The sequence below is a fragment of the Brienomyrus brachyistius genome, chromosome 20 (genome assembly GCF_023856365.1).
Source record: "Brienomyrus brachyistius isolate T26 chromosome 20, BBRACH_0.4, whole genome shotgun sequence".
NCBI classification, from domain to species: domain Eukaryota; kingdom Metazoa; phylum Chordata; class Actinopteri; order Osteoglossiformes; family Mormyridae; genus Brienomyrus; species Brienomyrus brachyistius.
This window is the reverse complement of record NC_064552.1, coordinates 1,738,019-1,751,172: the sequence shown is the minus strand read 5'-3', so window position 1 is coordinate 1,751,172 and position 13,154 is coordinate 1,738,019. Positions and strand designations below refer to the sequence as shown.

At 50.7% G+C, this 13,154-nt stretch overlaps 1 protein-coding gene across 1 annotated transcript; it reads left to right on the top strand.

Annotated features, from left to right (window-relative positions):
* The first annotated feature begins 1,966 nt into the window (after positions 1 to 1,966).
* LOC125715576 (cytochrome c oxidase subunit 7A-related protein, mitochondrial) lies at positions 1,967 to 4,471 on the top strand. The gene is made up of 3 exons (XM_048987301.1): positions 1,967 to 2,125; positions 3,237 to 3,371; positions 3,559 to 4,471. The coding sequence occupies exons 1-3, from the start codon at positions 2,054 to 2,056 to the stop codon at positions 3,691 to 3,693; spliced, it is 342 nt and encodes a 113-aa protein (XP_048843258.1). The 5' UTR covers positions 1,967 to 2,053; the 3' UTR covers positions 3,694 to 4,471.
* The last annotated feature ends 8,683 nt before the right edge of the window (positions 4,472 to 13,154 follow it).

Genomic DNA, 13,154 nt, shown 5'->3' with positions numbered 1-13,154 from the left:
GTCCGTCCTGGAGAAGGAACCAGAGAGAACTGGCTGGGCCATGTTAACGGCGGGAGTGGGTGTTAGCATGTAGCGCAGTATCAGCATAGAGGGCTGGCTGGGCCGCGTTAACGGCAGGAGTGGGTGTTAGCATGTAGCGCAGTATCAGCATAGAGGGCTGGCTGGGCCGCGTTAACGGCGGGAGTGGGTGTTAGCATGTAGCGCAGTATCAGCATAGAGGGCTGGCTGGGCCACGTTAACGGCGGGAGTGGGTGTTAGCATGTAGCGCAGTATTAGCATAGAGGGCCGGCTGGTCCATGTTAATGGCGGGAGTGGGTGTTAGCATGTAGCGCAGGATTAGCATAGGTGGCCGGCTGGGCCGCGTTAACGGCGGGAGAGGGTGTTAGCATGTAGCGCAGGATTAGCATAGGGGGCCGGCTGGGCCGCGTTAACGGCGGGAGTGGGTGTTAGCATGTAGCGCAGTATTAGCATAGGGGGCCGGCTGGGCCGCGTTAACGGCGGGAGTGGGTGTTAGCATGGAGGAGGCTCATTCACGGGAACAGAGTGTTAGTGGAGCCCTGAGTGAGCAGCAGAGTTTCTCAGTGGGAGAGGTGCATCCACTTGCAAAGACACGCCAAGTTTAGACACTGCCATCAGCTGCCATGCGCCGGGTCCAAGGTGGCTGATTTAGCCATGAATAATACTTATGTTTTAAAAATAACATTCTATGTTAGATGTGGAATGATTGAAATTCTAATGTTAAAGAATTAAAAAAAACATTTGTACAGCAGATGCTGCAGCTGACACTGGACAGACTCCGCAGAATGCAGGCCCAGGCAAACATTTATTCAAATTGTACTGAATATTCATGTGATCCCAAGGGAAGACAAGCTCTACAGGCAGAATGCAAACATGGACCTCGGCCCACTGCTGTGTACTGAGGCAAGAATCACTCCCTGTCAAGGACGTAGTGTTCTGAATGGCCAATGAGCCTCAGCTCACCCAAGAGGTTTATGTGAAAAGGACACGTCATGAAAAAAAAAAATGGCAATATATTGGAAAATATAATGCAACATATTAAATAATATATATGGAGTTACTAAATTGCCCGTAGGTGTGCATGTGTGAGTGAATGGTGTGTGTGTGTACCCCGCAATGGGCTGCCCCCCCCCATCCTGGGTTCCCTGCGTCGTGCCCATTGCTTCTGGGATAGGCTCCGGACCCCCCGCGACCCAGTAGGATAAGTGGTTTGGAAAATGGATGTAGTACGTTGTGTGTGTGTATACCCTCAGACATATATATACACACACTGATATGATACAAATATACAGTATATGAATATATACACAGACATTGGCATATTTTGTCACATATACATCCGTATGTTATTAAATATAACATATATATTCCATATATGAAAACCAGCAATTCCTTTTTCAGTGTATTGTAATATATTTTACAATACTTTTTTTAGATTATATTTTGCAATATATTATTGAAGCAAACATTTTTCACAAAAACACGCCTATATGCCTATATATTTCGATGTATTTTTGTTTCGTACAGGCACGCGTCAGAGCGGTGTTCAGGGGGCTCCGGTCGACAACTTCCTGGAACTTACATTCGGAGGGAATATTTACTGTCATCAACTGAAAAAGTGACAACTCTAGTAGTTTATAGCCTTAGATACGGGAAACACATACAGCTCCCCAGCTTGGTTTGTGAAAAGGGATGTGCATGTGATCAGGATACACAAGCATTGCTGCCTACTGAGCCACGGTGACGCCCCACACGTATTAAGAAACACCCCATGATTAATTGTGCTCCATATTTGTTCTGGGGAGACAAGTTAGGAAGAACGATCCTGTCAAGACCACAAGTACGATCTTAGCGTTTTCAGTATTGAGAAACACCCAGGAATTCGGCCACTCTTTTATGGAATTTAGAGCAGGCGCGACATGGACACCTCCTTACGTCATTGTCCGGTAGCGAACGCTTTGTGAGGACCCTTTCTGCCCGGCGAGCAGTTCGGTGCTGCCGTGTGATTCTTCGGATACAATCTCTTTTGCAGAAGATGTATTACAAATTCAGCGGTTTTACTCAGAAGTTAACCGGTTCGGCACCATTAGTCGCATATGCTCCCCAGGTGAGTCGAAGGGTAGTGTCCTGTTTGCGCGTTTGCGCCACTGTGAAATAGCGATGACCTTCAGTATCCACTCTGAAACGACCCTGCTTGTCTTTCTAATCGGATTATGGGACGTCCACTTTTTGGCTATTTGTGTTATTGTGCTGTTGCTATTATTTATTAGTAAGAAATAATTATGAAGTTTATGTCTCTGTGGCTATAAGGTGAAAGTCATGCTTTTTGATTGAAGTTATTTTGCAGTTGGTTTAGTTTTTTGCAGTTATTTAATACTTTGTCAAACACCTCAATATTGATCTTGTCTTTGTTTTTTTCGATAGTCCAGATGATTTCTATTAGCTGTTATATAACGTGGCGACAGAGTGTCGCATACCTGGGTTATCACCGTAATATTTATTTCTTATGGTTGACTGGTTGATACCCGGAAGCATACTGTTTGTTTTTTCACATTTTTTTCTCGTGCTACTGGTAGAGTAATGCGACAACGTGAAGGAGTCTTTCCCCTGTCAGTATTTCAGGGTGACTGACGGGGGTGTAAGTTGTCCTTGGGCCGGGAGTCAGTCACATTCTTTCCGAAGTTTACATTTTTACATTACGTATATTTCGTGGTATTTATGGTTCATATCAGGTAAAAATATAAAGGTTTTAAGTCAATAGATTCTAAATATTTGCCAGAGAGGAGAAAAATTGAGGGGATTGTCTGGTTATGCATAAATACAACAGCATTGCCTGTGGGCACATTTGCACGGAAAACGTTGTTTTTAATTTCTGATGATTGGCTTCTAAAGGTGTGACTGTGTGTTTGGATTTTCCCGACAAGGTTCATGGACGTGCAGCAACATCGTGCAAACTGGGCCTGATTAGTATTCGAATTAATTTGTGGATGACATGTCCGTAAAGGGAGTTTACCAACCACAAACTAAATGTGACAGTGCCCAGGTCTTCTGTACTGTATCAGCTATGGACAGAATCCAAAAAGCATGTGGATTTATTGGCAAACGGATAATGGAAATGTGTGTGTGTGTGTGTGTGACTCTGTGAACCTAGGATCCCAAGTTAAGTGGTTGTTTGTATATGTGTCCCTTACTGTCTCTGTGCTGATATCCTCCTGCAGGGCTTTAGACCAGCAGTCCCCAGCCAATCACCTACGATGGTCTTTGCCACGCCCACTAAGGTGACATCAGAGGTTGGCCGTGGTGCTGAGTATCTGGGAGCCAACAGAGTGCCTGATCTGCAGAAGATCTTCCAGGTACAGGAGAGCAGGGGCTGGGGTCAGGAAGTGTGCAGCGGTAACCGGCATTGCCGAGCAGCCTGTAGGGCACTCTAGTTTCTGCTTATGCGTAGAGCTACACTTTTTTTATTGTGAGTGACATGCAGAGTGCTGTTTGTGTGTGAAGTGCTTCTGAGCTGTGGGCCTTTCTCCTTCACATGACCAGGGGGAGGGCATGCCTGTGCACCTGAAGATGGGGGTCCCAGACAAACTGCTGTACCGCACCACCATGGCCCTGACCATAGGGGGCACCCTCTACTGCCTCATGGCTCTCTACATTGCCACACAGCCCCGCAAGTGAGGCCAGCACCAAAACTGAAAGATTCGTTACCATGACAACCGCAGAGATGACGATCATGACCTTCGAGTAACGGACTCACTCCCCTGACCTGTTCCCTCCATGGGTTAAACCTCTGTACTATTTATTACTCTTCTGTAAAGAGGGACTTATCATTCCCCGTCTGTACAAAGTAATCTACCAGCAAACTCTCACTGTGGAGGCTTGAGGACTTGACCTGTCTCCTATCCTAACCCTCACCATTCCTCCAGCTCATACTGTGTGTGTGTGCGCGTGTGTGTGTGTGTGCGTGCGTGTTTATGCACGTGGGTGTCCCTATGGCTCTAGATCACCTGTCTGATGGCTTTGATAACATTGTGGATAACAGCTACCAGCCGTTTCTTCTGCCATAGGCCTTTGGAAATTTCTAGAAGATGAAAAGGCAGTAAAGGATTTGGTTGTTGATGCTGGAGAATGTCTGCACCTGATCAGGCACCAATTTCAGTGTGATGAGTGTAAAAATGCCCTTTTGATAGTCTGAAATAGGCTGATTGGATGGTGATTGTGCACTAATGTCTGTTTCACTCTTCTGTCATGTAAGCAGATCTCATGCTGGTTATTGTGTGTGAATGTGAATGGCTTGGTTCCTGTCTCTACGTAGCCACTAGTGGTTCTTGTCCCAGGGAACAGCAGCCAGCAGGCACTGTCTTGCGCACGTGTGGCTCGGTTCACTGCATCTAAAAACTGAATCTGATGTGAGCTTGTCGGTTATGTGGGAAAATAAAGACAAACCGAAAAGAAACCCCAGTGTGGTCATTGCTTGATGTGTCTGAGGTGTTTGTTTTGCTGACCTGTGGCAGCACCCTGTCTTCAGAACCCGAGCTCATGGAACCTGAAGGAAACTGGGCCAGTGACATTCCACGGCGCGTCTTTTGCAGCTGAAAAGCAGTGTAAGGTGAGGAACGCGGCGTAAACAGTGCTAATGCGCTGAATGTCATGCAGCAGGCTGGGGGGCGGGGGCTCGGCAGGGAGCGGGTAGGTAGCGTCACAAAGGAGCGTGGCTCTTCCGCACCTCTGGTCATAAAGTCTTAGCCGTGTTTGGTTTTGTTTTGGACCCAGAACTGTACCTTTTACAGGCAATCAAACTAGCATGTGGCTCCTAGTGTGCGGCTGTGCTTTGGTGTGCAGACCGTCTGTTAGCATGCGGCGTGCAGTAGTGTGCGGCCATGTGTTAGGATGCAGCTGTGCTATAGCATGCAGCTGCCTGTTAGCATACGGCTGTGTGTTGGCGCGCAGCTGCCTGTTAGCATACGGCTGCGTGTTGTCGCGCAGCTGCCTGTTAGCATACGGCTGCGTGTTGGCGCGCAGCTGCCTGTTAGCATACGGCTGCGTGTTAGCGCGCAGCTGCCTGTTAGCATACGGCTGCGTGTTAGCGCGCAGCTGCCTGTTAGCATACGGCTGTGTGTTGGCGCGCAGCTGCCTGTTAGCATACGGCTGCGTGTTAACGTGCAGTCGCCTGTTAGTGTGCAGCCACAGCAGCAGCTGCTGTATTGATTTGTTGTGATGAGCACAGAGTTGTGTGAAAGGCCCTTATTCACAAGCCCAGCCTGACAGCCGCCCTTCTCTCTCTGTATCTTTCCTCTGAGCCCCTGGGCTCCCACTTATAGACCTGGGAGAGCCGCTCACAGCTGATTCGCTTGCTGAGCTTTGCTGATAAAGAGAGGCCTTCGGTGGACCTGCGTTTCCTCTGCTCTATGAGGGTTTACCTGTGCCAGTCCTTTATCCTGAACATTGCTCTGTGTTTTCTAGCATGTTGCTACCTGTTAGCAGAGAGTGCTGTCCCAGCAGGCCTCCCGTTGGGGGGGGAGTGTCCCTCCCCCATCACATACTCCACCTCCGCGGACTCCATCAGCTGCCATGATGTCGCCTTGGTGTGGGCTTGCTGGCACCCCCTGCTGGGCGCTGGGCCGCCTGCAGCGTGATGCGCCGCCTGCTGTTTCCTCGGTGCAGAGCACCTGCTCCCGCGTCAGGCACGCGCCTGTTCCACAGCGGCCTGAGGAGTCGCTCTCGGTTCCCCAGGGGTGCGTTTGTAACCATCCGATGCACAGGCAGAACTTCGTATTCACTCATTTAAATGAAAGCCTCCAGATTCTTCATTAATAAAAAGCTATAAACTGGTATTACTCCTGTTATTGATACCTGCAAATCCTCTTTATTATCTTCATAAAAAATTAATTTGAAATTATGGGCAGTTTCTGGGCAAGCTGAAGTTCTTATTTTAATGCCGGTTGAATGCCCGCAACCTCACACACTTCCAGCAGGGGGAGCTCTATCCTTGCTTGGGGAGGGGAGGCGTGTGGGAGCGTGCCTACTTTCTGACCTCTGGTTTCCTGCCCCTGAGGTGTTAGGTGCCATGGTGAGAGCAAAGAGACGCGCTTATAGGCTCTGCAGTGCGGACAGAGGCATCTCTGCTGTCTATGGCTCCACCCTCCATCGCTCTGCTGCTTCCTGTCTGTCTCTCTGTACCATTCTGGTCTGTCTGCATATCCCCCCTCCTTATCTGTCTCTCCTGTCTGTCTCTCTGTACCAGGCTGGTCTGTCTGCATATCCCCCCTCCTTATCTGTCTCTCCTGTCTGTCTCTCTGTACCATGCTGGTCTGTCTGCATATCCCCCCTCCTTATCTGTCTCTCCTGTCTGTCTCTCTGTACCATGCTGGTCTGTCTGCATATCCCCCCTCCTTATCTGTCTCTCCTGTCTGTCTCTCTGTACCATGCTGGTCTGTCTGCATATCCCCCCTCCTTATCTGTCTCTCCTGTCTGTCTCTCTGTACCATGCTGGTCTGTCTGCATATCCCCCCTCCTTATCTATCTCTCCTGTCTGTCTCTCTGTACCAGGCTGGTCTGTCTGCATATCCCCCCTCCTTATCTGTCTCTCCTGTCTGTCTCTCTGTACCATGCTGGTCTGTCTGCATATCCCCCCTCCTTATCTGTCTCTCCTGTCTGTCTCTCTGTACCATTCTGGTCTGTCTGCATATCCCCCCTCCTTATCTGTCTCTCCTGTCTGTCTCTCTGTACCATTCTGGTCTGTCTGCATATCCCCCCTCCTTATCTGTCTCTCCTGTCTGTCTCTCTGTACCATGCTGGTCTGTCTGCATATCCCCCCTCCTTATCTGTCTCTCCTGTCTGTCTCTCTGTACCATTCTGGTCTGTCTGCATATCCCCCCTCCTTATCTGTCTCTCCTGTCTGTCTCTCTGTACCATGCTGGTCTGTCTGCATATCCCCCCTCCTTATCTGTCTCTCCTGTCTGTCTCTCTGTACCATGCTGGTCTGTCTGCATATTCCCCCTCCTTATCTGTCTCTCCTGTCTGTCTCTCTGTACCAGGCTGGTCTGTCTGCATATCCCCCCTCCTTATCTGTCTCTCCTGTCTGTCTCTCTGTACCATTCTGGTCTGTCTGCATATCCCCCCTCCTTATCCGTCTCTCCTTCCCGCATCATCTCCGCTTTCATCTCCCCCCACTTGCTTCTTCTGTCGCTTCCCCTCATTCCCTTCCCTCTTTTTTTATTTTTTCGCTCCTTAATCATTTTTCTCTGCTGACTGATTGCCCCCGCCTTGCTCGCCGCCTCCCCCCTCTCCTCCGGTACCTGTCAGAGTGAGACATGACCACTGACTCCTTGCAGGAGCCCCAAGCAGTGAGTGAACCACTGACCTCTTTGGTTAGCGTCAACAACGTGATGTTGCACTGCTAGCAGAGACCAGCAAAGAACACACACACAGAAAGCCAGTTTCCCCATGTCTGTGTGCTGACCTGAGATGTGGCAGAACACCAGGGAATCCTGCTGCAACAGAACTGGGTTTCTCATGGGGACAAGGTGAGATTGTGTCTTAAAATGTAAATGTACCTTTCAGGCCCTCTTTCTGTTGGGATGGGAGAGCCAATCGGAATCACGCCAGAGAGGAGGTCATCTGCAGGTCTCATCACTACCCTGATGGACCTGGTCAGAGACGCAGCGGAGCTGTCGGTCAGCAGGTCCTGGAGCCCGGCCGGGCATCAGCTGGCTGGCCATTTGGGCCCCCAAGCAGCAGCCCACCATGGCATGGGGGCCCTTCTGTGCAGCTGACGCCCAAGTAGCGTGTGCTCGCCTCATCACATTGACTCACAAGCGGTGAGAACACCGGTCAAAGGAGGCGGAGCCCAATGGCGTCATCCAACGGCAGAAGCAGAAGGAGCCGAGTAGGCGGGCCCCAGAGGTATCATCCAATGGCAACAGCAGAAGTTGCCATAGAAATGGGGCCAAGGAACCGGAGCCTAGAGGTATCCTCCAATGATGGAAGCAGAACTTACTATGGTAACGGGGCCAAGGAGGCGGAGCCCAGAGGGGTAATACAAATGCAGCATCAAAAGTCACCGAGGAGATGGATCCCGGAGGTGTCACCTTACATCAGCAGCAGAACGTACCATGGTGATGGGGCCAAGGAGGCGGAGCCCAGAGGTATCATCCAATGGCGGCAGCAGAACGTACCATGGTGATGGGGCCAAGGAGGCGGAGCCCAGAGGTATCATCCAGTGGCAGCAGCAGAACTTACCATGGTGATGGGGCAAAGGAGGCGGAGCCCAGAGGTATCATCCAATGGCAGCAGCAGAACGTACCATGGTGATGGGGCCAAGGAGGCGGAGCCCAGAGGTATCATCCAGTGGCAGCAGCAGAACTTACCATGGTGATGGGGCAAAGGAGGCGGAGCCCAGAGGTATCATCCAATGGCGGCAGCAGAACTTACCATGGTGATGGGGCCAAGGAGGTGGGGCCCAGAGTTATCCTCCAATGGCGGCAGCAGAACGTTCCATGGTGATGGGGCCAAGGAGGCGGAGCCCAGAGGTATCATCCAATGGCAGCAGCAGAATTCCTGACCTTATGCTAATCTGACCCTGAACCCATGAGCACCTGGACACCTTGGTTACTGGACCCTGAGTGGTTGGCATGGAATCTGAAGCAATAATGCAATGTAAATATACCTCCTAGACCCCAAGCAGGTGCTTCAGACCATTCGTGAAACACCCTTCATTCAATGTTCATGCCTCCACTAGGCATACCTGCCTGCTGGTTGGAGAGAACAGGAGCTGACTGCACATAAAACTGTCATAAAACCCTGAGTCGTCGTTCCCGGGGTCGGTTACCCCCCAGGCCAGTGACGGCCCTGCGTGGTTGCTGTCCAGGTCCTCCCCACAGGACCTGCAGCTCAACACCTACACATGGTGCCCTCTGAGTCTGAGGTTGGGGGGCTGACCTCATCATTAGCTAATGATATTTTAAAAAAATTTTGCCCACCCATGTCCATTCCACCAATCAGAGCCCAGGAGTGTATACAAGGGCGGGGCCACAATGGCACTGGTAATGGCTGAGAGCTGATTGGCCCTTGGAGTGCCCCTCCCCTGTCACTCACTGTTTAATTATGAGTTTGGCCCCTATGTATGAATTAAGGCCACTCGTAGAATTCTCCCTGGCTGCAGCAGTTCAATGATAAAAGGCAGGCTGACCTAAGTTCCAGTCGGGGCATTTTTACTGTGGGTTTTAATCTAACTTTTTAACGGATCGATGCAGCTGACTGATCGCGCTGGCTTGCCTGCGATCCTCTGTCCATTCGCCTGTGCAATAAGGTCCCTGCCCTCCGTTATTCTGGATTTCATTCATCGGATCCAAACACCAGCCCAGGCATTGTAATGAGCTGAATGCGCAGCGGACTGCCTGACAGATCGATGGTATTTACATCGAGAGAGCAATAGCCTCGGAAAGCCCTGGGACATGTGGGGGTGGGGGGTGGGGGGGGTGGGGGGGGGGGGGAGGGGGGTGGCGACTTTGGGGGAGGGAAGCAAGTTGCAGAAGGTTGTTCTGGAAGCAGAAAGGCTGAACAGAACTTCAGCTAAGATCTCGTCCTAATCTGGCTCCCAGAAAACATGCCTCCCCATCTGTACTCCTAGTGTGATGGATTTTGTGTTCACTGTGAAATGCAGTGGCTCTGCACGCCTGCAGTACGACTTTATAATATGCTTCAGTCACAAGGTGCAGTAAGTACTCAGTATGTGATGATGCTGGTCTCTGGCCTTCAGGGACTGAAGTCCTGCTCTGACCGGTTATTTAGCTGGAGGATGCTGGAATCCAGGGCCCCGCCAAGGCAGAACAGAGGCTCACCTGGCTGGGAACAGCTCCTTACACTGCTGTGCTACTGGAAATGGGAAGCTGGGGAAAGCGTCGACCCCCCCTCTCAGGTCTCCTGAGTAATGAGAAGCGAGATGAGGGCTGCGTGGTTTTCAGCGAGTCCGTCACCAAAAGCCAGGAGCGTGAAAAGCCGCCATGCTGCCTGGACGCTTTGCTCAAGCCGGGAAAAGCTGCAGGTCTTCGCAGAGTTAAGTCGTGTATTTGTTTATAATCTGCTGTCCTAACAGATACTGTGATATTTTGACGTTATTGTCTGCAGTGACTCATGCCTGCGGCCCATTGTTGGAGGAAGAGGCCTGACATTTCCCTCACAATGGGCCCTTCGCAGCTTCGGTTTGTACACGCGGCTCCCAGCGAAGCGCTCGCGTATCTCGTAAATGTCACTTGACACAGCGCTTTGTGTCCTGCATTCGCACAACAGACACTTTGTTTTTAAGGTTTACAAGCACAGGTTAGGAGATCAGCCTGGCAGGAGGATTTTCTTGCGTGGTTTAAGCTTACGGCGATCCACCCCAAAGGCCTGTGTCCTCTTTCCTCCAGCAGAGGCAACCACAGCAAGCTACAGGGTGCAGCCTGACAAACAGGGCATCACAGTGCCCTTCCAGAGAGCTCACTGTGCCCCAGAAAGCCTTGCCATATGTTACTGTCCCACATTAATATCTGAAAGGAGAAATGAAAAGGACTGATTCTGTGCAGGGAATGTCATTTCCACCGGGAATGTGATCTACAGCAGCTGTGCTGTTCTTTGTTTATTGAATTATATATATATGAAATTTTACAAAACAGAGATTACGGGTCTTGAAGGTGAGAAGCAGATAGGGGGCGCTCTAGGAGTGACCGGGCATCCTGGTGCTTAGTGACCGACGACCTCATCCAGGTTAAGGACCCTGCCACTATGGTGACGTGACTGGGTCCAGCAGGAGAGACAGTAACCTGCCGCCCAGGTGTCAGGAGATACGGACTCGGGCTCATTCCGCTGAGGGTCCTTCATGGATCAGGGTCAGCATATTATCACAAAAAAATGTCCCTTCAGAGGGATTGGGGGACCCTAGTCTGCATTCTGCTACAGAACACTCCACTGGGTGAAACCCTCTGACTCTGTGTTACAGAAGATCCCAGTGGGTGAAACCCTCTGACTGTGTGTTACAGAACACCCCACTGGGTGAAACCCTCTGACTGTGTGTTACAGAACACCCCACTGGGTGAAACCATCTGACTCCTGAATGAGTAGCAGATAGGGCAGTCTCTGGTCCCCCCCATCTGCCTGTGCCATTTTCACTCCCTTTTTAGGGTACCCTACTTACTTACAACCCATCTCTGAGACGCACAGCAGAATAATCGTCATCATACTAACAATAACTGTAAGTGCGCCTATTAATCATTTTAATTAGCACCAGCAACATTAAAATAACAGGAAGGCCTGGACGATACATGAATGTGAAGCAGGTTCCTGTTCTGCTCTGCCGGGAGACCCACAGACCACCAGGCGGACCCATGTCAATTTCCGGTCCTGTCACTCTTAGTGTCCCCGTCTGTTTCATCGCTGAGGGGTTTCCTCTGAACCGGGAGCCAAACTGGGCCAACTCTCCGTTTTAACAGGGCACAGATAATCGATAGACTCCCTACAGACCTTCAGACGGACGCAGTGGCGTGGGAGGTGGTTTCGGTATGGGCCGGTTGTAAGGCTGGCAGTGACAGCCTGCCTGTTTTCATGCTGACAGTCTGTAGATGGCGTGATGCTTCGCCTCCATGCTGCCTGTCATCACGTCACTTTCCAGCAGGACTCAGTCACCTCCCTCCCTCCTGGCTCCCGGCCTTCAACCATTGGCCGACACACGAGCCCCCGCCCTCTCTTCACGTCTGCTCGTCCAGTCGGGGTACAGGAAGGATTTAAGACAGAGTACTGCAGCTAATCACATGCCTGCAGTTACAGGGCCTTTAGCATCACCAAAGAGGCCCCATCCAGCTTCTTTCAGCCTGAGGGAAGAGGGTAGGATATGAAATGGGGGGGTGTTGGTTTGAGGAGGAGGAGGGGCAGACACTGCCCCCTCCCCCGTTTGGCAATGTGTCCCAGTGCCATCATTACTGAGTGGCTGTAGTGGAGCCCTTACGCTGCACTGCACCCCCCCTACCCCCCCAGCACCCACAAAATCCCACTGTGCCTCAGTTTATTACGCTCCTTAATCCCAAAATACGCACTCGCCTGCATGACATGAGCAGTGAGCAATGCATCCTGGGAATGGGAGTGTTTTTCTTACTGAGGGAGATTGGGCAGCAGCTCCTGATAACACGTATCATATGGTGCCTAAGACGTCTGTAACAGTACAGTGAACGGGTACAGTGAACGGGTACAGTGAACGGGTACAGTGCCGAGACTGTCACCCAGAGAACAGTGATGGGGAGGGATGGATGGATGGACGGACGGACTGTGTTTGAGTTGAAGGGACTTACTTAATATTCTGATTAAAATAAACTTCTAAAGGAAAACCAGCTTTTAAGGTTTTAATTATTAAGCCATCATCAGCTTGGCCATTTATTCCCATTCCGAATGGTAACAGCAGAGGGTCATTCAGGGGGTGTTCAGTCCCGGAAAGCTGCTGCGCTCGACTGTTCGCAGACATACACATACAGAATCGTACAGTCTCGACTTTCACTCCTCTGACAGGTCCACAGCGCCCTCTACTGTGAGGATTCATTAGTGCATCACATTTCATACTCTTCCTAAACAAACACCGTAATGCCATCGTCAAAGTCCTAATTACGGCTCGGGAAACACTCAGCTGGCTCGGATGTAACCGGTAAGGCAGATGAAGGAGCCACAAGGTGGCGCAAGTGTCACATTCAGATGGGAGAGTCATGGTCTGTAAAGTCATATCTGCACCAAGCCAAGCTCTGTTCTGGGCCCAGATGAAGGGAGAGTTCACCTTGTGTAAGTCATCAAGCTCTCTTACAGCTCAGTGGGGAGAATGGTATGAACTGGTTTTCAATCTTTAATCCACCCACTGTGATTTGAGATTAAATACTGCCTCTGCTGTCTGAGGGGGTTAAATCCCAACTCCTGCTGTGTTGAATTTAAATCCCACCCCTGCTGTATGTTGAGATTAAATCGCACCCCCACTGTGTGTGTGGGTTAAATCCCACTGCCATTTATGTTGGGGTTAAATCCCACCTCTGCTCTGTGTGGGGATTAAATCCTGCCCCCCCCCCCCTGTTGGGGGTGTCATGTTCTCCCCCGTGTCCTGCTGCTTTCCTCTCCGTACTCCAGTTTCA

Coding starts and splice junctions, on each gene's coding strand:
- LOC125715576 (XM_048987301.1), top strand. CDS start 2,054: ATGTATTACAAATTCAGCGGTTTTACTCAGAAGTTAACCGGTTCGGCA. Junction 2,126..3,236: donor TAGTCGCATATGCTCCCCAG/GTGAGTCGAAGG, acceptor ATCCTCCTGCAG/GGCTTTAGACCAGCAGTCCC. Junction 3,372..3,558: donor ATCTGCAGAAGATCTTCCAG/GTACAGGAGAGC, acceptor TCACATGACCAG/GGGGAGGGCATGCCTGTGCA.